This window comes from Amblyomma americanum, chromosome 4 (genome assembly GCF_052857255.1).
Source record: "Amblyomma americanum isolate KBUSLIRL-KWMA chromosome 4, ASM5285725v1, whole genome shotgun sequence".
NCBI lineage: Eukaryota > Metazoa > Arthropoda > Arachnida > Ixodida > Ixodidae > Amblyomma > Amblyomma americanum.
The window spans coordinates 81,558,997-81,584,932 of NC_135500.1; the positions used below are offsets into that span (position 1 = coordinate 81,558,997).

At 49.5% G+C, this 25,936-nt stretch overlaps 1 protein-coding gene and 1 long non-coding RNA gene across 6 annotated transcripts in view; both read left to right on the forward strand.

Annotated features, from left to right (window-relative positions):
* Positions 1 to 25,936, forward strand: part of l(2)k09913 (transmembrane protein 53-like lethal (2) k09913) — a 74,765-nt gene that overhangs the window by 24,663 nt on the left and 24,166 nt on the right. For 2 of the 5 annotated variants that reach the window (XM_077661143.1, XM_077661142.1), the window contains exons 1-3: positions 8,740 to 9,132; positions 9,602 to 9,704; positions 9,780 to 9,874. The exons of 1 other annotated variant lie outside the window; for it this stretch is intronic. In XM_077661143.1, coding sequence (XP_077517269.1) covers positions 8,755 to 9,132; positions 9,602 to 9,704; positions 9,780 to 9,874 — 576 coding nt within the window. In that variant the 5' untranslated portion in view covers positions 8,740 to 8,754. Of the gene's footprint in view, positions 1 to 8,739; positions 9,133 to 9,601; positions 9,705 to 9,779; positions 9,875 to 15,483; positions 15,665 to 25,936 lie in introns of those variants that run through there. 2 more of the 5 variants (XM_077661144.1, XM_077661146.1) reach the window with 2 other exon arrangements.
* LOC144130205 (uncharacterized) lies at positions 6,142 to 8,348 on the forward strand. Its single transcript, XR_013314009.1, has 3 exons — positions 6,142 to 6,614; positions 6,669 to 6,756; positions 7,927 to 8,348. It is a non-coding gene; the product is annotated as an uncharacterized LOC144130205 (long non-coding RNA).

Consider the following 25,936-nt stretch of genomic DNA (forward strand, 5'->3'; position numbering starts at 1 on the left):
ACAAGCTCCGATTTTTGAGTCGGCCGGTATTGCGCAAATCGCACGACGTGTAATTAATGCGTGCACAGTAGAGGGAGCAGCAGTTGTTTATATATGCGTACATTACAAAGCGCCTTTGTAAGTGCCACTGAAAGAGTTAGAAAGTGCAGTATCTATCATGACTCTTTATCTAACCAACATTCATGCCGAAAGTGATGAGGAAACGTTCTGCATAAATGCAGAAGAGCATTTAACTGCCACGTTTTCGAGAAGCACGTGTGGCTGGTCTCGAGCGCTTGAGAGGTGATTACGCTTCTCGCTTATCCGTTCCCGACCGAATGTCTGGCGCTGCGCTGGCACCTTTCGCAGACGTCTGCAGGAGTGCCAGCTGCAGTTGGCACGAGAGCTTGGGCCTTCTAGTGCGCAGCGTGTAGTTAGCGCCACTGGGCAGCGCTGTGTGGCAATACGGTCGATGTCTGTTAATTCGAGTTTGCTTAATCGTACGCCTGCTCCATCTAGTTCGGCGCATGCATAGAGTGGTTCTCAAAGGAAAATGTGTGGGGCGCATGCAACTCGCCTCTTCGCAAATATGGCAAACTGCCGGGTTTTCCATATTTCGTCAATCAATATATGGCATATCTTGATTGGCCAGCAGATCAACACGTCATCCGCGTGATCCGAGAGTAGTGGCGACATTGGGCATTCTGTTACGGCAACTTTATTGCTGCTGCTGCGACGATCGACGGACGGCGCTGCACAAAGCCCGCTGTCAGATACCGGCCGCGGTGGTCGCATCTCGATGGAGGCGAAATTCTAGAAGCACGTGCACTATGCGATGTCAGTGCACGTTAAAGAACCCCAGGCGGTGGAAAATTATCCGGAGCCCTTCACTACGGCGTCCCTCATAGCCTGAGTCGCTTTGGGACGTTAAACCCCCATACACCAAACCAAACAGTAATTTTAATTTTTAGTGCGAGAATTATTAGCCTCCCACCCCGCAAAATGCCACTGTTTGCGCGAAGCCCCTGAGAGAGTCATGAAAGGAAATGAAAAGCGCAGAGCTGGCTCCCTGGGCCAGTGGACACTTCAGCCGCGCTTTCAGGTACGTGGCGGTGGTGTCCACCTGCAAAAACCGTGCTTTCGCACACTATTTCGCGCGTAGCGATGCTAAACCGCCAACCATTTTTTTTTCTTCAAATTGCGGCGCCATCCTTTCCTTCTTGTTTGGGATAATTTCAGCTAATTTTTCTCGTCTCCAAAAATCGCCGAAGTGAACTGGTATAATAATAAAAAAAATACTTTGGATGCAGTTTGTTGTGTCGTGGTTTTTTGCGTGCTGCCATTTCTAACGGCAATTAATCGCACTGCTGTACCTTATTTTCCCGCATTCCATCGTTGACTCCGTCGATTTTCGGTGTCCGCCCTGAGTAGTGCGGTGCTGTTGGCTGTTCGGAAAGCGCGAAACGCGTGTAGCCGTTTCCCAGTTTAGTTCTCGCGGCGATCACTCGGTGGATAAGGAGGAGGGTTGGTACGTAAGAACGCCCATCTGCCCGATTGGCTGGCGAGCTCGTTGACAGGTGCGACGTGCAGGGTCTGCGGCGACACTTTCCGCGGACCCCGCAGGGCCGGAGCCGCTTCCTGACTGGCGTCCGGTTGCGCGATTAACCGTTCAGCAGACATGCTTTGTAGGTCGCGGCCACGGATGTTAGGTCTGCCAATATCACCTGGCACCTGCCGCACTTATCTGGCAGCATGGCAGGTTCCCCCGCCGTACGATTCTCGCGCGAACCGTCTAGGGCGCCGTTCACGCGAACGGGCAGGCTCTAGTACAGGGACAGCAGATCCCCAGAGCTTCTCTACGGTGGAGGGGGGCCCAATCAGCTTATCAGCTGCGCGCCTCGCGTCACCCTTCCCCACTCCGGGGAGCTGCCGTGAAACAGGGGAGGCGTTTCGCGCAGTTCGTGTACGAGTGCTGTGCTGCGCCTGGCTTATCTTATCCACCCGGCAGCCTATTTCTCTTCATTTTTAATCGCGTTCTTAGGGGCGTGATTCAGCCCAAGAAATGCTCTCTCCATGCGCATATCTCTTGGGCTGAAAGGGTGTACGCTTGCGTCGCTTCATTTACGATTACATCTTGCCGTATGCAGTAAGGAGGCGCATGCAAGTAGTGTAACCTTAGATTCGGTAGTGAGTTTTGGCATAGCGCGGTCCAGTTCCACGAGGCACCAAATGCGCACGCGCAGATGGTCCCCAGGGGCAAGGTAGGGGCACGCGCTGCCACTGCGCAGGCGCAGTAAGATCCGCGCATAAGCGAATCGTGCCGTGCCAGATGTCTCTATTGATTAGTCCTAGCGTTATTTTGGTGTTTTTAAAGGCAGCTGTGGTGGTGTTTTTTTCGAGGTTACCATATTCTAATTAAACTAGGTTTTTTTTTTCTCTCCTCCAGGTTTACTTCCACGGAATTTGGCAGCGACGCGACATACCATTCCATTCGCCAACCGATTTTAAAGTTTGTCGTTTTCGTGGCCTCAGTTCAGATGATTTCTTTGGACAGGCAGCTCTGCATTTTCGACGTCACAAACACACCCCGCGCAGGTTATTATACCTTTCCTCTGCTTCACGAACCGTATTTTGTGGCTTGTATTAGGTCGTCTCAGGAACGTTGCGAGATGGCTCGTCGTTTTCAGTCGCTACTTCACCCACGCAACGCGCGTACGAGTGTTTTTTTTAGTAATGTTTTTGACGTCATTGCTGCGCCAAGCCAAAACCGTCCCTGGCCGCGGACTGAGTTTTGGTTTCGGTTTGCTGTTGTCGTTGTTCGAAAATGGTTCTGCTCGGTAAGAAACTTTCAGCTGCGGAACTTTGCACGGGCGTGGTGAAACTCTGAAAGGCGAGTAGTTGGAACCAGAGCACCGTTATAACGCGCTCACAAGGCCACGTGCGCGGGTTCGATCCCGGCCGCGGCGGTGGAATTTCGATGGAGGCAAAATGCTGGAGGCCCGTGTACAGTGCGATGTCAGTCCACGTAAAAGAACCCCAGGTAGTGGAAATTAACCGGAGCCCTCCACTAGCGCGTTTCTCATAGCCTGAGTCGCTTTGGGACGTTAAACCCATAAACCAAACTAAACCAAACAAGGCCACGTGCGAAGACCGGCCTTTCAACTAGCTGCTCTACAAAAATATAAAAAGCAAGTGGTTGCCCACGGTTCGTCACTATATCTGTACAATACGACCGTTGGCATTGCCAAATAGTTCAGCTCTGAAAGTTTTATGCAGCGCGCATATAAATACACTGGAAAAAATCAGTTCTGTCGAGAAGTGAGACACGCGCGTGCTTTGCGCCGCTCAAGAGCTTAGAAACGGCCCCTGGTATCGCAGTGTGAAGAGATAAGTTCGGAGTAATGCGAAGGCTTTCCTTTTCCAAAAGATTACAGTAGACTCGTAGGCCTGTCGCCGGCGTCGAAGAAATGCATGCCGAATAAGAGATGGGAAACGTTAGCTTTGTCAAAGTCTAACAGGGCCCGTAAAAATACTGGCGCTTAATTCGAGAGCCCGTAAAGCTGCAATTTCAGACTGGAAAATAGGAAGACAGGGAGAAATGGAACGAGGCACAGATGCGTTCTACCTGCGGGTGTGTGGAGACATCGGAACAGTTACAAAGTTTGCTGAAAGATACTCCCCTTGGTTTCCGCGGTGGTCGGGATGATTTGTTTTTGATTTCAGTGGTGTAAGGGCAGCTTGACCACAAGGCGGCATGGCTAAAGTGTTTTAGATCTTCTCGAGGTTGGGTCAAAGACCCATTTTTCGTCCGCGTTTCGCCCCGTAGAAGCCGAACGCCTGGAGCAAGGGAAAACTTGCATCCATAAAAAAAAAAAGAGAAAACCGTGGGTCTCCGAATGCACCGGGGATCGAACCCTGCACCTCCGCTGTACGAGTCGAATGCTCAAAATACTAGGCCACCGCTGCGGTTTCCCGGGCGTCCAGACGCGCCGGGTGCCTTCACAGAAATCCACCAACGTGGTCGTTGTTCCTTGTTCATGCGCACGCATGTTTTCGAAATTGTTCCACTACAACGCTTGGCACTGATCGGGTGACCTCGCCTGCCATAGGAATGACGTCGCCGGGGAAAGGGTGTCCGGGTCGTCTTCACCACAGCCTGAGCTATGCCAATGTTCCGCGCCCACACTCTCTCTTCCGCCAAATCGGATACCCCAAACAGTGCCCAGTGCGGAGTCCAGGCGGTTGCTGGTACCCTGCTACGTGCGAGCAGTCGGCAACGAACCACTGAGGATAGTCCGTGTTACCAACGTTTGGGACGCGCGCTATCACTGCATGGTACGTCGCAGTGCGGAACATAAGATCTAGCGGATATCTGTACCGCTGTCAGCTGTAGGATAAGAAACTGCAAACGAAGGTATCATCTGTGTTGCTTCCTTGTTTCGTAACCTGAGATATGTGCAAGCGTTGCCCCGAGGAGGGGAGGGTGATGGAGTGTAGCCAAGATGTATTCAGATTGGTTTTTCTCCGCTCTCTCTTCTCACCTCTTCTGTGAAATAAAAGTAAAAATATGTTTCTGATTCTGAATTTTTAAACTTGTCGCAGAAGATAGTTTTTCGCGCTGATAGCTCGCAGCCGTGGTTTTCTCCCTGCCAAGCCGGTGCGTTGAGTCGCGTAGTAGTTTGTTCGGCTGTCAACGAACTTCTGTAATTTTGGTACGGTTCTTATACCGGGTGTCCCAGCTAACTTGAGCCGAGAGTTTAAAAATAAATTATTAGAGACAGACGAGCGAAACCAGTTGCATATTTGTGACAGCCATCTTGTGGACCACAGGCAATTTTTTATTTCGCTATTAATAGTCTAATTAAGTTTAGCTATCTAAATTAATAAATATTGACTTTACACAACCAATTGCATTTGAAGAGTTGTCGAGCACGTTCAGAAATCCCCATTCCATCATTTATTACAAGGAAACACTTGTGTCTTTTTTACCAGCTCCAAAGAAAGCCCGCGAAATACAAAATAAACCCCGTGACTAGCGCATTCGCGCGCCGCGATCGTGCTGCTCTCAAGCGTGGTTTGAGCAAACGAAATCACCTGCAGCCTTGACTCGACGGCCCCGCACCAGCGGCAGGCCGATATGTTGGCGGTAGTAACTCGCACAGCGCGATCGTGGCGCGCGCATGCGTGTCACGTGGCTTATTTTGTATTTCGCGGGCTTTCTTTGGAGCTGGTAAAAAATAGACACGCGTGAGTGTTTTCTTATCGTAAATGATGGAATGGGGGTTTCTGAAGGTGCTCGACAACTGTTCAAATGCAATTGGTTGTCTAAAGTCAATATTTATTAAGTTAAATAATTAAAAAGTTAAATAATGAAACTTAATTGAATTATTAATTAATCGCGAAATAAAAAATTGCCTGTGGCACGCAAGATCGCTGTCACCATTATGCAACTGGTTTCACTCGTCTCTCTCTAATAATTTATTTTTTAACCCTTGGCTCAAGTTAGCTGGGACACCCGGTATATATAGCAGCAGGCAGTCTTTGCTTTGATAGTTCAGTGGGTTACTTCGACAGTGGCTTTCCGTCAGTAACTGAAAGATATGGTGCTTTAGATCAAACTTTTTTTTTCATTTAATAGTGAGAATTGCTCATTGGGGGGGGGGGGGCAGTAATTGCTAGTGAGTAAAAGTGAGTAATTGCTCACTGGCATCCACCCGAGCGCAGCCATATGGCTACAAAGAAAAGCTGCACAACTTTCTCAGAAACTTAGCAGTTAAAGAAAAATTCTTCCTGGTATCGCGGGACAATATGACATTAACATGTCTGGTATTTTAAGTTTCTCTTCAGGCTATAAAACAAGACAACAACATTAGAGAACAATAACGCCGCTAATTTCAACGAATAATTGGAACTATACTTGACTGCAATAGCCTCAGCAACGCCGCAGTTATACAGAACCCGTTAACATAATTTTACAGCACGTAAAATAATTTGATCTTATTGTTTTGCATTTATGTGTGCGTATTTCCGTGCATGCACCCATCCTGCTATGGTTTTGACCAAGACTGCAGTAGTGAATGAATAAATAAATAAAAAAATATCAGAAAGGTTGAAATCAGAAAAGCTGGTTCTCAAAACGGTGTTTGCAACGCCTATGACGAGGTCGCCTAAGAGGAATTGATTTCAGGCTGGTTGAGAAGGTAGTCATCATAATCATCATCATCCTTAGCCTGACTGTTCCCACTGCAGGTCAAAGGCCTCTCCCATGTCTCTCCAATTAACCCCGTTCTTTGTCATCTGCGGCCACCGTATCCCCGCAAACTTCCTAATCTCATCCGCCAACCTAACTTTCTGCCGCCCCCTGCTACGCTTGCCTTCTCTTGGAATCCACACTCCGTTACCCTTAACGGTCATCGGTTATCTTGCCTTCGCAGTACATGCCCTGCGCAAGCCCATTTCCTCTACTTGATTCCGACCAGGATGTCATTAACACGCATTTGTTCCCTCACCCACTGTTCCCTCTTCCAGTCTCTTAACGTTGCACCTATCATTTTTCTTTCCATAGCTCGCTGCGTTTTCCTTAAGCTGAACCCTTTTCGTTAGCCTCCAAGTTTCTGCCCCGTAGTCGAGTACCGGTAAGATACAGCCGTTCAGAATTAGGGCGTACGTTTCGTCACTAACTCTTGCAGGTGTTATGCCAGCGTGACTGCATTGAAGGACGCACTCTCATGGCAAGCTCTTGACACACGCAGCGCCTTGCGAAGCAAATAGCGCGGGGTAAGGTTTTAGTTGATTATAATCTTTCTCTAAAGCCGGCTAAGATTATTTCCGCCGAAAAAAAACGGTTGCGAAATGCGCGAAATAGCTTGCCGTTTTTCCCGCGTGCGATAAACCAATGGAACCGGCTACCAGAATTTGGCGTTTCAGCCGCTGACGATCCAGTTCTGCTGATGCAGCACTACGAGCTCTGGTGTGAAAACTGTATTCTTGTGTTTCTTTTATTTCTTCCTTAATGTTTATAGGCATCTACTACCTACTGTTACCCTACTGCTGGCGCAGCCATTTACTGCTGGCACGTCATCTCTCTACTTCCCTTCTGATCACATTGTTTTGCTACAGCTTTTCTTTTCCCCTTCTGCCTTGACGATTTGCTATGCTTGGACGTTGTTGGCTTTACAATTGTACCGTTGCTTTGCGTGATCACATGTCACTTAAAAATAAAAAAAAAGATCTACTGTAATGCCCTCAGAGCGCAGTGTAGATACAGGAATAAATGAATAAATAAATATACTTTTCTCTTCAGTGATATTGGTAAACTACCATTCATGACCTGAGAGAACCTGCCAAATGCACCCCACCCTATTCTTAGTCTTCTAGTTATTTCACCCTCATGATCCGGATCTACGGTCACCACCTGCCCTAAGTATTCCTCGCTGCCAATTGTAAACTACTGTTCCCTAGCTAGACTGTTGAATATTACTTTGGTTTTCTGCATGTTAATTTGTAGACCAACGTTCTGCTCTGCCTCTCTAAGTCAGTTATCATGCTTTGCAGTTCATCTCCTAAGTGACTCAGCAAGGCAAGGCAATGTCATCAGCTAATCGCAGAGTACTAATGTATTCTCCATTAACTCTTATCCCCAACTGCTGCCAATCTAGGCCTCTGAATACCTCCCGTGAACAGGCGGTGAATTAGCATTGGCGAGATCGTGGCTCCCTGCCTGACACCCTTCCTAATCAGAATTTTATTGCTGGCTCTATGGAGGACTATGGCAGCTGCGCAGCCGTTATAGATATCTTCCAGTATTCAGTATTTTCACATAAGGCTGCTCTACTCATTGATTTCGCAATGCCTGCATGACCGCAAACGTTTCGACTGAGTCAAATGCTTTCTCAGCAGTGAGCAGGCAGTATCTGCTGTAATTCGATCTTCTTTCTCTCTATTTAGTGTGCCGGTCATGCTCGCTGCCTGTCGGTAACACCCGACGCAAGCTTCCGTACTGAAAGGAACTCAACGACACGACACGGTGCGTTGCGTCGTTAGCTGAACCCGTTTTGATGGCGATGTTTGCTGAGGTCCACCTCTTCTTTGTTTCCACCCGAAACTTTTGTTAGCAAAAGTATTGAATGCAAAGTACAGTTCGAGATACTTGCTTACAGTGCTGCAAACGGGCTTCTAAGAGGAACACGCGGCAGCTAACGCACGTAAATATATATGAGATGAACCTACAACTTCGGCCGTTGCCCGTTTATGCAGTACCTAGAGCTTCCAACAGTGAAACCATATTCGGCTGGAACGTGAAGAAACTGAAAACACAAAGCGAAAGTTAACTACTGCAGCGGTTGCCTGCAATGGGTGATTAGGAAAAAGGCAGGCTGAGCGTTATAGCCATGTATACAACCCTGAAAACCGCTACCGATGCGGAAGGACTCGCGAGGCCGCACTTGTTTGCCGGGACTGTGCGGTATTCTCGCCTAGCTGCGGTTTATGTAGACTATATACCGCTGCCGTGCAATATGTATTCATTTTTTTTCTTGTAGCGGTATAACCATAACTAAGGAGAACAGTTTCTTGTCTATGTATCCTATAGTCATCCCGTACCATTCGAGGCTGGGTGGCCGCTACAGCGACGGATCGCGCATCGCTCAGTGCCGTTCATTGCATGCAGCGACTGCAGGCGCTGCAGCTGTCACGGTGTGCGCTCGAAAACGGCTCGCTCTGTTTGCACGATCCACTTTTCCTGTTGTGCGGCGCTCCCTTCACCTCCGCTCCGAAATGGCGGCGGGTGGCATGGCCCAATGCTTCCCGCGGGAGGAACTCTGCTCGGTGCTAATTTCGTGCGCGGCCGGCGATTTGGCTTCACTCCAGCTGCCGCCGTCCGCGCTTAACCATATGCACTACTGCTGGTTAGCGGCGGAACCGGTTTGTCGCGGTCGGCGACCGTGCGTGGCCCGCGGAGCCGCCCATCTCTGGCGCCCATCGAGATCGCGCCACGGTTGGGTTCTTCTTCCTCGAAAAACACGAGGTTCAAAGCAAGCGCGGCATTTCGCTGTCTCGGCATCGGCAGGCGCTGGTCGCGTTCTGTCGGCGTTCTCTCATCGGCGCTACCGAAGTCCCTCTGTCGGAGCGTACCGCCGGCGAAGCCTTACAGATGTGAATCCCAGTTCACCGACCACGGCTTGTTGTTGCAGTCGGTACCTTACTTGTCGAGTCGATTGACTACGTGGGGACATGTCTGAAGGTGAATGCTTTATCCGGACTAAATCACCTGCGTGGAGCTCCGAGGCAACGTTGTCGCTTACCTTTAAAGTTCGCAGCCACCGGCGTTGGGAAGTTTATTAGGGCCTATTGTCAACGCCTCGGGGCCTTGAGCTGCGACGCCTTCCTGGACACACTAACCTTCCGCTATTCCGACATCTGTGGCGGCCCACGGGCCGTACATATTGACGACTGTGCGGTGAAGCCGCGCTCCTTGCGCCCCCTCTCGTCGCCACGGTGGTCGCATGCATAACGGTGTGGGTCCCCGGAAGAAGCTCTGTCCCGCGGGCGGTGGTCGGTGCCGGCGGGACGAGTCTGCGGCCGCGCCGTGTCCATCTGTGTGGGGGCCCGTTTCTCTGCTCAGGCGGTTCCAGCGGGGCGGGATCCCGGACGCCGCTGGCTGTGCAGCGCCGCCGCCGCCGTTGGACGCCCCTGGGAAGCCTCACGCTGGGCGCCGCACGAGGCAGGTTGGTGGTCACTCCCTCCTCCGGTGGAGCCATTCCGAGAAGGGGTTACAACCCCCCTTCCTCCCCTTAATCCAGGGACCCCCAGTTCCAGCGCTCCCCCGCCGGAGTCCCTCGCGTTGGGCGGCTGGCAGCCCCTCCGGTGCCTGAGATCAGAGCTCGCTTTACTCCAGGTTGGTCGCCGCTCCTCCTGTTCCTCCACTAACTACTACCGGCGCCCCGACGCACAGTAGTAACCCACGCGTTGTTTCTGCCTGTCCATAATGCTGTTTGTCGCTGGGTGGGAAACACCCGCGCGGTGGAGGCGTCGCGTGGCCCGGGAAGCTGTTCAGGGTGCACTCGCCGTTATGGTGGATGCGAAAGGCGAACGAGACGCCCTGAAGGCCAACGAGAGAAATGCATGCGTTATCTTCCGAAGATCGGAACTGAGGTGGCAGCGCAAAGGCGTGTAGTTCGGCTAAGAAGTGGCGGACTTTGGAGCAGCGTCGTTTTGGCTCACCTGTCATGTGAACCCTTCAGGTCGGACATGGACGGGCGGGCATGGCTAGAGTCAAATGAAAACAGTCGATGGCTCATCGGCTGAGTGCAGTCACTACGGGCGAGAAGAGTTGACCACAGCGGGGGCAGGTTCCGCAACGACCGAGCCGTTGTCGTACAATTGTGCCTTGCTATACTGGGACGTGGTGGTGACGATTGCATGTCCGGGCTCCTTTGGGAAGCGAGGTGATGTTAAGAATGTGGCCTGCTACACTAAAGTTCTTCTGGGAGCAGCTCTAGGATGCCTTTGCATGGGCGGCAGGCGCACGTCCGCTGGTCGGCTGTCGCTCACTGAGGAGCAACAATGGTTGCGCTCGTCAGCTGCATGCGCTGAGCATACAGTGGCTGGTGGCAAAGAAGCACTCCCAGCACTCTTTGGCATGCCTTCGAATGGCATCGACATGCGAGAGCGGAGGGCGTCCTTGCGATTATGCATTAGCAAGCAGCTCGTTTACTTTGACACGAAGTCATCTCAGCCCAGCCAGAGGTCCATTCACGGCCTGTCACGGCTCCAGAGAAATGCCAAGCACCTTCCCGAACCGAGTCAAAAGGGGATGCAGTTTGGCGCCCTACGTTAGCCGCGGTTTACGCTCAGCGTTGTGAATGAAGCAGAGCCACGAGTTCTGGTAACAGCAACAAATATATCGCCAGGAAAGGACCTGCAGGCAAATCGAGCGCGGCATTACATTAATCAAGGAATACGATGTGATCGCTGCTAACAGAGTACTACATACACATATTTACTCTTTCCTGCTGCTGTACGCGCAGACTGTACGCAAGCGATTCCAATTAAAATAGACAGATGAGCAATGAAATGAAGCGAAAAGTTCATACTTATGGGTACTTGAAAACAAGCATACGATGACAGGGACGCAGTGACAGTCCATTCACCACGACAAAGAGAGGTTCTCGAAGGCGATGGACATTCCGGAACAGCAAGCCGGTTGTCGAGGAAAATGCGGTGTCGCCGGCGTCTTGGGAGTCCCGCGAGTGCTCGTCGGTGGTTCAACCGCCTGAGGAGCAGACGGGTAACGGTCGGGCCTCCTTTTATAGGCTTTGCGGCGGACGCCGGAGACCTTCGTGGACGCTGTCTTTTGTTCACGTCAATCACTTCACCCCTCAAACACGTGGACTGTCCCGAAGGACGCCGGTTTGATCCCGGCTGCGGTGGTCGAATTTCGATGGAGGTGAAATGCTAGAGGCCCGTGTATTGTGCGATTTCAGTGCACGTTAAGAACCCCAGATGGTCGAAATTTCCGGAGCCATTCACTACGCGTTCCTCATAGCATGAGTCGCTTTGGGACGTTAACGCCTCAAACATCGCGCACTCACCCGAAAGACGCGGTTTCGATCCCGGCCGCGGCGGTCGAATTTCGATGAAGGTCAAATTCTAGAGGCCCGTGTAGGTGGTCGAAATTTCCGGAGCCCTCCACTACGGCGTCCCCCATAGCCTGAGTCGCTTTAGGACGTTAAACCTCTGTAAACCATAAACCATCAACCATCGCGCACGTTCACACACCGCTTTGCCACTTTTGGACCTTCCTGCCGCAGCGGGGTGAAGGCCACTTTGGTTTTGGCCCTGGTTCGGGTCGCCTCGCTGCCGAGAAAATACATCACAAACAAAATAGAGACACGTATACCGCCCTTACTTCCGTACTGCTAGGGGCCACCTCGAAGACCAAAGGGAAAAACACAAGCATAACAAGCTTCGCGTACAGCTTCCTCTGTCTCCGATGCTTGACCAGAAGGACCATGTACGGCTAATAAAACGTGTTCGCACACATACACAACGAATATACCTACATCCCAAAACTTAAGGTGCATAATATATTTAACGCCACGGGCCGCCTATATATGTTTAATTAATCAAGTCGTTACAAAGGATAACCGCTGCCAGGTTTGTGACGCGACTAAAGCGGTCCGGCACAATTAGCTGGCCTGCAGGACGCATTTATTGACTGCTGAGGCCAACTGGGCACTCACCTGCTAGTGGAGTTGAGCCTTTACTCGCGCAGCAACCGCGAGAGGCAAGGCCTCTTTCTCTGTGATTGAAAGTATTACGTCGACCGTATACATGAACTTAAAGCGAAGCACAGAGAGAATCGCTTCTCTCTCCCTCTGGAGCGCCAGCCCGTTCCTCCGCGGCTTCCGTTGGGCGATGCAAACGAGTGCCGTACGTTCCGGGCTGCTTGCCACTTCGCCTCTGGAACCACCCCCGCGCAGAGAGAGCACTGCATGCGAACCTGTCAGCCGACACGAGAGAGTGCATTCAAGTAAAGTTGCTCGCCTGTAACAAAGTTTGCCGAGAAAACGAACGCGCTGGGCCTCCGCGGTATTCTGTATTGCTACAATTTCAGCATTTAAGGGCCTGAACAGGTAATCAGTGTGAGGGTGATCTTGAAATTTTACGGTAATAACACTGACAGCCTGGAATGGAACAAGAGTTTACGATAGGTTATGAGGCGTTTAAGTAGTAAGGGCACAATGCTTCATTACGTGCCGATTCCATTAGCTGAAGACCGGGACCACGAGAATGAAATAACCGGGAGAGTACAGGCTGGGTTCACGCAGTTGCTCTTGACAGGCACGCTTGTGTAGCTTATAACGGATATCCCTGAAATGAAAAGTGCATTATAGTTGTATCGTGCCAGTAATTATTTACGCCTACGGCAGTCATACAGACCAAGCAGTGGGGGGGGGGGGGGGGGGGGGGGGAGACATTAGAACAAAATAGAAGAAACCAATTCGCAAATCCACCACACATGTGGTAACATTCGTTGGAAAGAAACCGAAGTAAGATGTGTGGACAACACTAACTTAATTGACATATAAGATAAAACACTTTCTTCAAAACCAGCGGTCACCTGTGATGCTGAGGCTTGGAGCCTAACGGGAAGATTGGAGATGGCGCGGCGGGCGGTGGTAAGTGAAGCGATGTAGGTGTAACGTTAACGTTAAGAGACGGACAGAGAGCTTGTGGTTCAGGGGACAAACGCAAGCTAATGATCTCCTAGTCGATATCAAGAGGAAGAAACGGACATGCTCAGGGCACGTTATGCGAAGGCAAGGCTGGAAGGGAAAGGAAACATCCGAACTCGGGCGCAGAGAAAGCATTTTGTACTGCAGAACACGCGCCCTGGATGATGATGATGATGATGATGATGATGATTGGTATACTGTTATACGCGCTCGAAAAGCATGTTGGCTTGTACTTTCACCACGTCTGTGGTTGTACAGTTACCGTGCAGAATTTCAGCAGCTGTTCTGCAGTCAGAAGGCGGAAGCGGTTGTCTTCTTTTTTTAAATTGAGCTCAGTTTTCACATTTCGTTTCTTTTTTAATCGCAGCACAGCATCTCGCGAAATTACGCTGTGCGCTCGTGTGTTTGTGTGCGCTTTTTAACCTCAGGGCCAATGAACTAAACGGAAAATTTTGTGGGTCTTTTGGAGTCGTCTCGCATACATTCTCGGTCTGCCATTAACAGTCGCGAATTATTTAGTGGTTAAAAAGAAGACGGTGCGCGAGCTAAAATTGAAATTCCAGTCATTAAAATTTCATTTAAAGTGTGATTTAACGGGTGAAATTACTTAATTGGCGCGCAAATTAACGTCTGGTACTCGGTCTGACGCGTGGTGCAGCGACAGCTTACGTGTACTGATGCATATGCGAGTGTGAGGCTCTTGCTTTCGGAGCTGCGTGTTGGCTCGCGACCTCTTGGCATCAGCACACTTGTGGAAGCCGTCGCCTCGCGCCGTTTTGCTTCCACTTCGACGAGAACAAGTTGTGCGACGGCAGTCTTGAGACATGCCGATACGCGATCGCGTGCCATTCCTGTTATATAGGTTCGATTCTTTGAGCGCAGCCCGTGGTGAATGGCTTTCTTGAGGAAGGGGTGCTGTCTAGCACGTGCACAGAGAATGTGCAGAGCGCTATATTCAGGCTTGCAGCGCGAGGCGCACTCAAGGAACTGCGATTAGTAGCGCTTCGCCATCGGAGCTGCGAGCGGTCCTGAATTAGGCTATTCGGACTATGGGGTGTAGAGTAGTCGCGTCCGCCCTGACTAGGAGAGGCACAGAAATGGGGGACCAAGTTGCGGGCACACACTCTCAAAACGAATTAGCTTATATGTGATAAAAAGGGAGTAAACTGTCCTTCAGCGCACTCCCTTTTAGGCGCAGGGTATGCTGCCCAAGCCCTGGGGTAGATTTCCATCACCAAATATGCGGAATCACCTTTAACGCTGTCACGTTAAAAGCCTCCTCCAATTGCTAACTGCATCAAGTAGTTATGCTTTGCCGTGAGAATATGCTTCGGTTGGCAAGATTAAGCCTACCGTTTATTTAGTGGTCGAAATCTACCCTGAAACATGGGCTTCATACCCTGCCCTAAAGGGAGTGCGCTGTAGGATAGCTGACTGCTGATTTACTCCCATATATATATATATATATATATATATATATATATATATATATATATATATATATATATATGTGTGTGTGTTTATTCGTATCGAAGTGCACGCTGCGTATACTTCGCTCTCGGAGCGTAGGCCCACTTTGAAGGGGATGTGCAAAGGGGGAGACCGTCGACCCGGAGCAAAGAACTTTTCATGGGAGAACACCGCGTTTGCGCACATTTTTTTTTTCTTTTTCAAGGAATAAGTTCAAGAAATGTGGTGGACAATAACCCCTCCCCTTCGCAAACACCGTCTCAAAAAGTTGCTCCTAAATCCTCCCCTGTCGGCCACAGGGCACACCATGGAGTGTGCATGTATACGTAAGTCTTCTACCGCCGTTTGAAAAATGACGACCATGGCTGGCGACAGGCGAGGAAGGAGGAATTTCCTCCATGGCTGGCCACCGTATCCACACGCACGCATATGGCCTCCTCCTATAGGGCTTGCGTTGTCTACGGCGTTGTCGAGTCCCGCGGGCTCCGCGCATGAGTTCGTCGCGCAGTGTAGACGCTTCCGCCAACGGCCGCTGCGGCGTGTATACCCAGCTGGCTGCGATCGTCGCGCCACCTTTGGCTGCTGTTGCTGCCCGGCATCGTTTCGCGCGTTGGGGGAGAGTGGATGATGAGCGAAACAATAGCTCCGCGCTCTTTTGTCGCGGAGTGAATCATCCTCCGGTCGTACGGCTTTCCGCGCTTCGATGTGCGTATAAATGAGCAGGCGGCTGTCTGGTAGCTCCGTTTTCAGTCTGACGGTAGGCGCGTCATGCGAGGGAACTGAACCTCCGATCACGGCACAGGTTATTTCCTGCCGCGCGGGTAAAATTTCGTCCTGGTTGGCCTATCTCTGAGCGCTGCCGGTCAAGGTATAGGAAGTCTGGAGGCGCTTAAGTTTCACCTGCGCGGGCGGTGATGACAGCGACGCTTGCGGGAACAGCGACGTCCCGGTTCGGATTGTGCTGTTTCAAGAAAAAGGTGCGTACACGTGCCATCGGAATCACGCGTGTTGTGACACTTCGTACCTGCTCGCCGCGGCTGTGACCTGTTTGTAAGGGTGCAGTTGATTGGCTCAAGCTTGGCAGCTATTGTGTTTCGCTGTCCTTTATTTTATTTATTTGATTCCCCGAGGGTCTCGTGTTCAGACATTGCATGAGGGAGTGGGCGTTACGAGGCAAACATTCACTAGAAATCACCACGAATTGTTATCGATGAGCCGCTAGAATGTTAATGGGTCGATGATGGCGACAACTTCGGTGGGCAGGCATTTCCAGTCTGCTGCTGTGCGCGGGAAGAATGACTGGTGAAAAGTTGTGGTATGGGCTTGTGGGGAATACACTGGTTATCAGAAGGCAAAGGATGAAAAAATTATGAATTTTTTTTCTCGTTGTTCCCGTGTTTTCCTTGCGCAAGCCCGTCATGGACGCCTCATGTAGTGTGCTCGATCGCAAAGGCTGCAGCTTCTGTGAAAGATTCACTAGGCAGATGAAATCTCTCCTCTGCTTTTACCGGATGTACTATCAGCGTCAACTGAAACGCGAGCAAGAGAATTTCAACGTGAACTGGAAGATGTTGCACAAGCAAAGCAGCGCACAAAAACTGCTGCTATTCGCATCGCGGACGGAAAGACCGCTCTTTGGAAGGGTTAATATGACACGCCTGTTTTTCCTCTCCACCCTCAATTACTTTTTTGTTTTTGTTTTCTGCTAGCGCTTGAGTTCATTTGTTCGCGTTTCATGTGACGCTGATGACACGTTCCTTGTGGAGCTGTTTTGGTCTAGTTTTGACAAATGCGTTTTGGCAACGGAACCGTGTCAGTGTGGTCTGAGAAAAAGGTGCTCGTCCAATGACACCAACCTCGGGCTTATGCATGTGGTCTGTAGCCTGGCATTGGAACGAAGAATGTAGCTTTAAAACATGAAAGGCGAGAACGGGACGTGCGCTACTGGTCTCGTTGCAGAAATTAAGACGGAAGAATTTCCTCGAAAGTCTCCTAATATAAAACACTCAGCACCATGTTTCGAATGTGCGTTTGCGCCCGCGCTCGCGGTACCACAGCGCGCGCGCGCCTGTGGTTCGGCACTATACTCACAATGAACACCGCGTTCCCGTAAAAAAAGTGTCGAATCTGTAGAGCCGAAATTGTGACAAAACTCAAACGCAAGCGTGGTGTGCGGACCGTAACAACGAGGCGATAAGTATGCCTAGCCTCGCAGTGCTTAGAGCTCATGCTTCCTCGCGGACAAGTCGGCGGGTGATTTTCCAACGGATGAAGCGGGCGTGTCCCGTATACCTTCCCGTGGTTTTCAGTAGTTAGTATGCCATGTTGTTAGTGGCTATTTATTAATGAAAAATAACAGTGGAAGGAAAAGATGCCGCTAGCCACGGCATCTGCCATCGAAACCTGAAGCACCTGAGCTGCGGATAGTGGGAATAAAAGGACAGGGAGAGGATAGAAAAAAAGCAAAGAAAAGGGGGAGAGATACTAATAGGATAGGATAGGAAAACTTTTAATTTCCAACAGAAAGAGGGTAGCCAGAGGGCTACCCGCCTAGACGACGGCCGAAAGGTCTTGACTCTCGGCGGCGGCTTCGGCCAGTCGGACGAGTTGTAACTGAGTCGCCGGGTCGGAGCTCAGTAGTAAGGTCTCCCATTGATCTTTTGTGTTAATACCTCGTCCCTCCCGGGGAGCATGAGGACATTCCCATAGTATGTGGTCCAAGGTGGCCCTAAGTTCGCAGTTCGCGCATTTTTCTGAAAATTGCCCTGGGTACATAAGACTCCAGAGGGCCGGGTTTGGAAATGTGTAAGTTTGTAACCGGCGCCAGTTGATGGCTTGGTATCTGGACAAGGATCTATCCGCTGGAGGAAGTCTAGCTCGTTGCAAACGATAGTGTTGTGTAATTTCTCTGTAGGTCACCATGCGATCCCTGTCTGTAAAGACCACCTCGCTTGGGTCCGCCCGGAAAGAAAAGCCTCGGGCGAACTCGTGGGCCGTCTCATTACCAGGCAGGGATGCATGTGCTGGTGTCCAGACTAGCGTAATTTTCCGGTCTATTACATGACGGCTTAGAATTGTATTCGTTAGAGGGGAGACCCGGCCCCTGCTGAAATTTAGTATGGCAACTTTGGAGTCACTGATGATGTATCTCGCTTTTGTGCCTACACAAGCCAGTGCTATGGCAGCTTCCTCTGCAGTCTCTGGGTTACCCTAGAGTATGGAGGCACTTATTTTGAGGAGTTGTTTATTATTGACGACCGCGACGGTCATCGTGTTCTTACCATACTCAGCGGCATCCACGTAGACCACGTCCTCGTCTTTGTAGGAGCGGAAACGTTTCTCTAGCGCCTCTGCCCGCTTGGCCCGGCGCACTGAGTGATGAATAGGATGCATATTCCTGGGTAATGGGGGTACAACTATATTGTCTCGAATTTTTCCGAGCATGTCAACTTTGGCGGTTGTTCTGTTATCTCGGCTAAGATTGAGTTTTTCTAGAATGGCCCTGCCGGTTGTGGTCCCGGCTAAGCGTTCGATTTGGGACGTTCTCACTGCTTCCGTAATTTCTTCCAGGGTATTATGCATTCCCAGCTCTAGGAGGCGGTGAGTGGATGTACGGATGGGCAATCCTAGAGCCTGTTTCGTGCATCGCCTGATAATTCCATTTATCTTTTCCTTTTCTGAAACTTTAAGATCAAGGAAGGGGGCAGCATACAAGATACGGCTTACTACGAACGCCTGTACCAGCCGTAGGAGATTCTGCTCTTTCATGCCGTGTCTTCTGTTGGCAATCCGCTGTATGAGCCGCATAGTTTGTTGCGCGCAGATTTCCATCTTAGTTATTGCATCACCGTTATACCCGTTGCTTTGTATAATCATTCCTAAAATTCTGATTTTTTCAACATGAGGAATCTCCGCCCCTTGAGTTTGTAATTTGATGTTAGGGATGGTTCTAGTTTGTCTTTGATGCAGAGGTCTATAAAAAAGAAATTCAGACTTCTGCGGCCAGCATTGCAAGCCCCTACGGCTGACATAGTTTTCCACCTCATTTATGGCCTTCTGTAGCGTACTTTCGATGTGCGCGTCGTGGCCACGGGTCATCCACATGGTGATATCGTCCGCATACATGCAGAAATTCAAGCCATCTATCCCCTCCAGTCTCTTCGGGAGCCGTATCAAGAGAGGGTAGGGGGTAACATACACTAGGTACAGAGGCAGAATATGGAAATATAATATGCCATGGTCATGGAGGATTTCTCTTTTCTCGCACGCCGAAAACTGCATGTCGTCCCCAGCGGTACACGATTACTTCTGCAAGAATGCCATATATCAACGCAACTAAAGCACACGGCTCGTATTCGACAACACAGAACATCGATCGAGCGCGCCGCAATTCGTTTCGCAGTGCTTACAGAACTTTCGGCATTTTGAGCATGTGGCAAAATGACAGATTCACCTCGAGGTACCCGTGGTTGGCGATGCGATGGCTGACTTGTGAAACGCAGTCCCGCTCAGTCGTGCGTCATCGTTGGCAGTCGTCTGCTCCACAGAGTGCAGGCGATTAACGAGCGTTTTTCACCTGTAATCAAGTTCGCTTTCCGAAATAGGTGTCAAGCTGGCAGGTCTTTTTGACGAGCTCTGCGGGTGCACGCAAGAGAGGGGGAATGCGGCGACAAAAGGAGAAGGCGCCCAGTGGGTATTCCTGCAGTTTGTTTTTCTGCCTGAGATGACGCTCCCCGTCAGGAGCACTAGCGCCGCTCGGTGGCTCTTTAAGTTGGGTTTTTGTGCCTGCCACCGCTTGGAATAAATGTGCATGAAGTCAGTGCAGATGGTATACGGTCAAATGATTCAACCTGTTTATTTATTTACATGCCATATCTACACGCGAGCCTTGAGCGATGCTTTGGTGGAGCCCTGCGGTCTAATTTTAAATGCCTTAATTCTTTTTTTTTTGTTCTTGCGCTTACTGGATTTTCACTTTAGGGTATTTTTGAGGTTTACCTCCATCGAAATGCGCGCCCCGGGAGCAGTTGGGATCGATCCTGTTAAGTCAGAACGTCTTAGCTGCTGCGATACTGAGGTGGTGATGGTGATAACTTCCTATTGAACAGCTATAGCTAAAGCTGTGCTCATGTGAGCGGTGCTGGCAGGACACTGTCGTTTTCATTTCTTTTTGTCTTGCCCAATCAAACCGAAGTATAGCTAAAGCTGTCGCAGCCACCTTGATGGTGCAGGTCGAACTTAAGGCCTATTCTTTTTTTCCTTTGGTAGGACGTTCTTGCGGACTGGTTGGTTCAGTTTCTAACCTTCCTCGGAAATGAACAAACTAGCCCGCCAGAACGTCCCACCAAAACATATAGCTAGGATCAGTTTTCTGTACGCAACCCAAGCAAGATGCAGCAGCTTCATGCCTGCGCCCGTGGTGTCGTGTTCATTTTTTTACCCCCTGTCCTGGTCCCTTTGCGCAGTGTCTAACCTTCTTTTTTCTCGTTTTTATGCAAAGCTTTTCAAGCCGATTGGCCGTTGCCGACTGATTGTGAACAGGCCACAGATTGGACTTCTGGGAAACGTTCCGCATACCTGATATATATATGGCGTGCGCAAATGCTTCCACCCTCCTATCACAGCTGGTTTAATCGCTAAACTCGCCCTTTTTAAGTAGGCTTCGTGGAAAGATAGTCGTCCGTTCTCGAGAGGAGGCCGGAAGCGTTCGTCTGTTCTCGGTAGTATATAGATAAATGACAATAGTTGGGAAATTGTTGCCAGTGCATGCATCTCATTGCGCCGCTGAATGATTGCTTATTCATTTCAGGATGCTGCGTTCAATTTAAGGCCGGAACAGTACGTAACTGTCACATTCATTTCAGCTATGTCGCGACTTGAAGTGAAAGTGACAGTGAAAGTAAAATCTTGATGTATGCTATGGTGGTATATGTTATGGTAATAAGTCTTGCCAAAATTAATATGCATTCTATCTAAGGGCGCACGAACTGGCGGAAGGGGGCAGTGTCCACTTGACGGACGGACACGCATGGTCGCTGTTAAGTGCCATGTCCTACAAGAGGTGACGGCGACTGCGCTCACCATTCCAGGAGCATGAGGTGTACCTGACGAAACACGAACGAAAGGGCGCACATTTAAGAAAGCTCACTTAAAACACACTGCGGGGCTATATTTGGTACAGCACCTTTACAAAGAGAAGAAATTCGGCGCTCTATATTTTGACAAGCGTGCTTTGGCAACCATAGCTCCGCAACATGTTTTTGTTAAGTTGCCCACATTTAATTCACGCGCCCATGCACACAAAGGCTGTCTAGGTTTGAACGGTCATCACCGCCGGGCGAGACGGGTCCTGACGCTCGCGCTTGACCGGGAGCAACTAAGCGTAGCGCAAGGTCAGGTGCGGACGCGGCTAGCAGGCGCCAAAGGCAGCAACGTTCAAAGGCAGCAACGACATGGTTGGCGCCACTTTCTAGATTTTGGGGGACGACTGTCAACAGTCGGCACGAAGACGAGTAGTTTGTTACTTGCGGCTGTAGCGGCTCGGTTGAGATCGATGATTGCCGTAATGCTGGGAGCCGCCAGGTCACGGGGGTTCTCAGGAAGCCGGCCGCACGTGAGAGTGGTTTTAATGTATTTTCGTGTGTTTCTCTTTTTACTTTGTAAGGGAGAGAGTTTGAGTAATACTATGGAAGTATGGGGCGTGGCACGTAAGCCTAGTGGGCCAATCATTTTAGGGCCCATTCCTGCAATGCCATTTCTTGAAAGCAATTTTGATGTTCTTTAACGTGCACTGACATCGCACAGCACACGGGCGCCTTAGCGTTTTTCCTCCATAAAAACGCAGCCGCCACGGTCGGGTTCGAACCCTGATCCGGAGTTCCCAGGTTCGAACCCGACCGCGGCTGCTGCGTTTTTATGGAGGAAAAACGCTAAGGCGCCCGTGTGCTGTGCGATGTCAGTGCACGTTAAAGATCCCCAGGTGGTCGAAATTATTCCGGAGCCCTCCACTACGGCACTTCTCTCTTCCTTTCTTCTTTCACTCCCTCCGTTATCCCTTCCCTTATGGCGCGGTTCAGGTGTCCAAGGATATATGAGACAGATACTGCGCCATTTCCTTTCCCCCCAAAAACCAATTATTTTTATTATGTTCTTTTCCTGTTGTGTATTTTAGGGAGAGGCATAATTAAAAACTTGCACTGAATAACGCAGGACAGGAGGGAGAAACACGCGCACGCACACACACACGAGCGCACACGAGTGTGTAATGTAAATTTCGACCACCTGGCGATCTTTAACGTGCACTGACATCGCACAGCACACGGGCCTCTAGAATTTCGCCTCCATCGAAATTCGACCGCTGCGGCCGGGAACGAACCCGCGTCTTTCATGTCAGCAGCCGAGCGCCATATATCCACTTAGCCAACGCGGCGGCACCGTTCTGAAGATGTAAAACATGATGAATATTTTATGTATTACTTACCAACAGTTCGCTGTTTTGTGGTGTAGCTTTGCTGTTCCTTAAAAAAAAAACGTGTAATTTGTGCTTTGTATCGTGCATTTAATTGACAGTTTTGCATTCATGGAGGGATTCTCACTAAGGAAGCAATTTTATTTCCGTTTTTCTTTTTACGATGAACCGCCGTTGAAAGTCTAAGTGAAGATAATAATATATTGCCAAAGTTTTAGGCATCATGCTGTTGCAAGAAAGGCAGTTTTTGTGCGTTGTGATTTACACACGGGACTTGTTCAAAGCTTGGCGTTCTTAACATGACGTTCGTCCCCGCTGCTGCTTGCACGCAGAGCTTGACGGGCGGATGCGAAACATATGGCTTGCATTTTCAGGCACAGCTGTCTCTGTGTAGGGATAATTGATTTAGTGTCGCATGATGAATCATTCGTGTGTGGTTGGAAAACTGTGTGCGCTCGCCTGCGAAGGAAAATCAAAAGAAAGGTGACAGATAAAACCTTAAACTCCCACTCGTAAAGCCGAAAAAAAAAATTCTGGTAAATTGAGTTTTGTGATCATAGAATTACAGGAATTTGCAGTGCATTTATCGTGCATAACAAAAGGTTGAGCCATCTGTCTATATTTATTTTGTCGTGCAATCGACTCAGTTGAACTTTTGTCGTCACTTCCTGGCTCTCAACCGCCGATGCTACGGTCTGCTGATCCACTCGACTTCATTGAAGTAAAGAAGGAATGAAACTTTATTCAGAGAGACAAGATACAAACAAGGTGGTCTGTCTGGGAGGTTGACAAAAAGACAGGGATGCCTGACAAGTGTCAGCCCCCTTTTTTTAAACACGCAACACCGAAGAATACTATGTGAGAAAAAACATGGTGGATTGAAATATACCCTGATACGAGGGTAAAAAGGATGCATAATATACAGGCACTGATAACAGAACGCAATAAGAGAGTAAAAAGAAATGTTACAGGCACTGAAGGCGGAATGAAATAATGAAATAAAGTCTTTCTAGAGTGGCAACAAATACATGGTCGCTTTTTATTTTTTTGAAGATTGCTGTGGACAATGATTCTTCTATAGTGAAGGTGATAGCAGAGTGGCGATTTAGAAAACCTGCTACAATAAATAATTGCATTTGAATACCATAGTTGTAAGTTATGTAGCGCGTATTGTATAGTCGTGCTCTTTTGGAAGGTATATCCTAAAGAAGACACTTTCATAATTCATTAAGCTTTATTTCATGTCTAAGGTGGGGGTTTATTTGGAAAAGCTTCAGAACGGGAGCATGGCCAACAGCGGTCCGATATCAGCCCGTCCAGCCAGGAGCGTGCGCTAGGTGATGGGCCATGCAGCTCGCACTTAAGCCCGTCTTCTTCGCACTTGGAAGATAGCAATGACAGTTTTTTGAGTATAATGTTTTTTTTTTATTTTTAATACGCTCTTCTTGAAAAGCGGAGTAGAGTGGCTTCTAAAGGGTGCGTTCTCTATTATGCGTTTCTGTAAAGTATTTAAGCTATCGGTATTAGTTTCCATCATGGTTTCTCAAACCGACAGACATTATTGAAGGCGTGAATACAGAAGACTGTAATACAGTTGTTTTTCAATTGAGAAGGTAGTGTATTTTGTAATTTACTAATAACGCCAGTGGGTGTCGCAATGCTAGTTTTCATGCTATATTGTTATGACTGTACCAAATAAAATTTTTTCTAACCAAAAACCTAGAAACTTGTGGCATACGGAGCGCTCGATGACTTCATCTCGATATTTTAACAATATATGCTTCCGTCAATGCTCTTATGAAGAGGTCGAAAAATAATGTATTTTTTGTGTGTTTTATTCTTATTTTCTCTGAGCCAATCGTAAAGGTTACAGAGCTGAACATTTGTTTCCCTCTGAAGACCGCCTAAGTTTTCACCTGAACTTTGTCTTTACTTGCCGTGCTCGTGAGAGGTTCTGGCAGTCTGTTGGGACGTGCATGCTGGCACCTTGGAGAAAATCTGGGACTTCAGGATCAGAGATTCGACTTCGTTTATTGCATTCCCCCTTTGCTCCCCAAAACGCACGATTAAATAAGCATCCAAAACAAAGCGGGCCAGTCACAAACATGTCCATGCCCTGGGGAGGAGCGCTACGTCCGCTTCCATTGTTTCCCCTTGCCCCTGGAGAAGCCACCAATCACTGTCGTACGCACTTTGTCAACGCTCAACACAATATTGCCAAGCTGCCGAGTCACGTGGCCGGCTGTACGTGCACCGGCGAGCTGGGCCTTACTCCAGGGACTCGGGGTCATCGCCACATGGCACCCCCTTTCACTGTCGCCGCTGGTCCGACGCATTGACGTCAACCTGCGGCGTGTCACAGTGGCGCCCGTTGCTGCCGAGCTGCAGGCTATAAGTACGTTTAAGTACTTATAGTGTAAGTATCTGTAAGTATCCTATAAGTCCGAGGCGAGACCCACAGGGTGGAGTCGGACTTCGGGCTCCCATGGGGTCGTTCAAGGTCGCGTTGATGAGCGTGGTAGCCACGCAAACAGCAATGCAAGAAACGGTCTACAGGGATGAGCACGTGATCGCGTTGATCGGGACGACCTGCCATCGGGGCTCAGACGACGCTGCCTGTGAGGGAAGGGGTGTGGCCGTCATAGGCGTGCGCTTTCTTCGTGTCTTGGCTGTCTTGAATCCTTCACGCTTTCGAAGCCGGCAGCTGAGGAAGGTGGAATCACGCGAGGCGCCATATGCGGTAGCGAGGCAACGAGAAATTTGATTGCTAGTTCGCAAGCCACGGATGTAGCTTACTGATGATCTCTTTTACGCGACAGCCCCGTGTCGCAGAAAAGCCGGCCTCGGCGTTCACCGTCGGCATGACAGGAAAATCCGGATCGGCCGAAAAGGTGGCTGTTACGAGAGAGACTCCCGTAAATGGTGCTAGCCACGCCAGCGATGCATCGGATCTTCAGGGAGGCGCCAAGCGCACAGGCCGTTGGCCTCCGTCTTCCTCCTCACCACGACTCACATTACAGTTGGGTCGCCTCTGAAGCAGACCCATCGCTGTACTCTTAGTAACTGCACCTACGTAGCCTAGAAAGGAATTGAACCCTGACTCAGGTTGCGAATCAGACAGGCACGTTTGTGCGGCTTAGTTAAAGCGGGGATGTATATGTTTGTCATGTGTTCCTTCACATATTGATGGTGATTGTGAAAGAGTGTCCGTGTCTGCGCGGGAAAAAGCAACCGCTGTCGCGTCGTAACCGTAAAGGCAGAGTTGGTGTCGCTCACACAGCTTTTTTTAGTTCTCGCTAGCCATATTTAGATATCTGAATTTTGGCTTGCAAATTTTCCGTCTTCAATTAACAACAAAATGTGCATGCGTAAAAGGCATGCACAGGAGAAGAGGTCGGTAGAACGAGCGCAAAAATTCAACTGATTTTATTGCCTTCAAAGTGACAGCTTATATGGGCAGTGATAAAAAAACGCCCCTAAAAGAGGAATTGCAAGTGAAGCATGTGCACATTTCAAATGAAATGGTGCACAAATTTTCGCTCAATCATATGAGCGGTCACTTTGAAGGCAATAAAATCAGTTGAAAGTTTGTGCTGGTCCCGTCAACCTCGTTTCCTGAGCGTGTCTTTTATGCTTGCACATTTTGTGCTTTATAGAAGTCATGGGCCAGCTCGCCCAGCAACAAGTACTGCTGAGCAAACATTTCGGTATTAACAGTCACAAAAATGTGCCATATAAAGTGTTATGTTGAATTTCAAAACATTAAATTGCGCAGGGGACA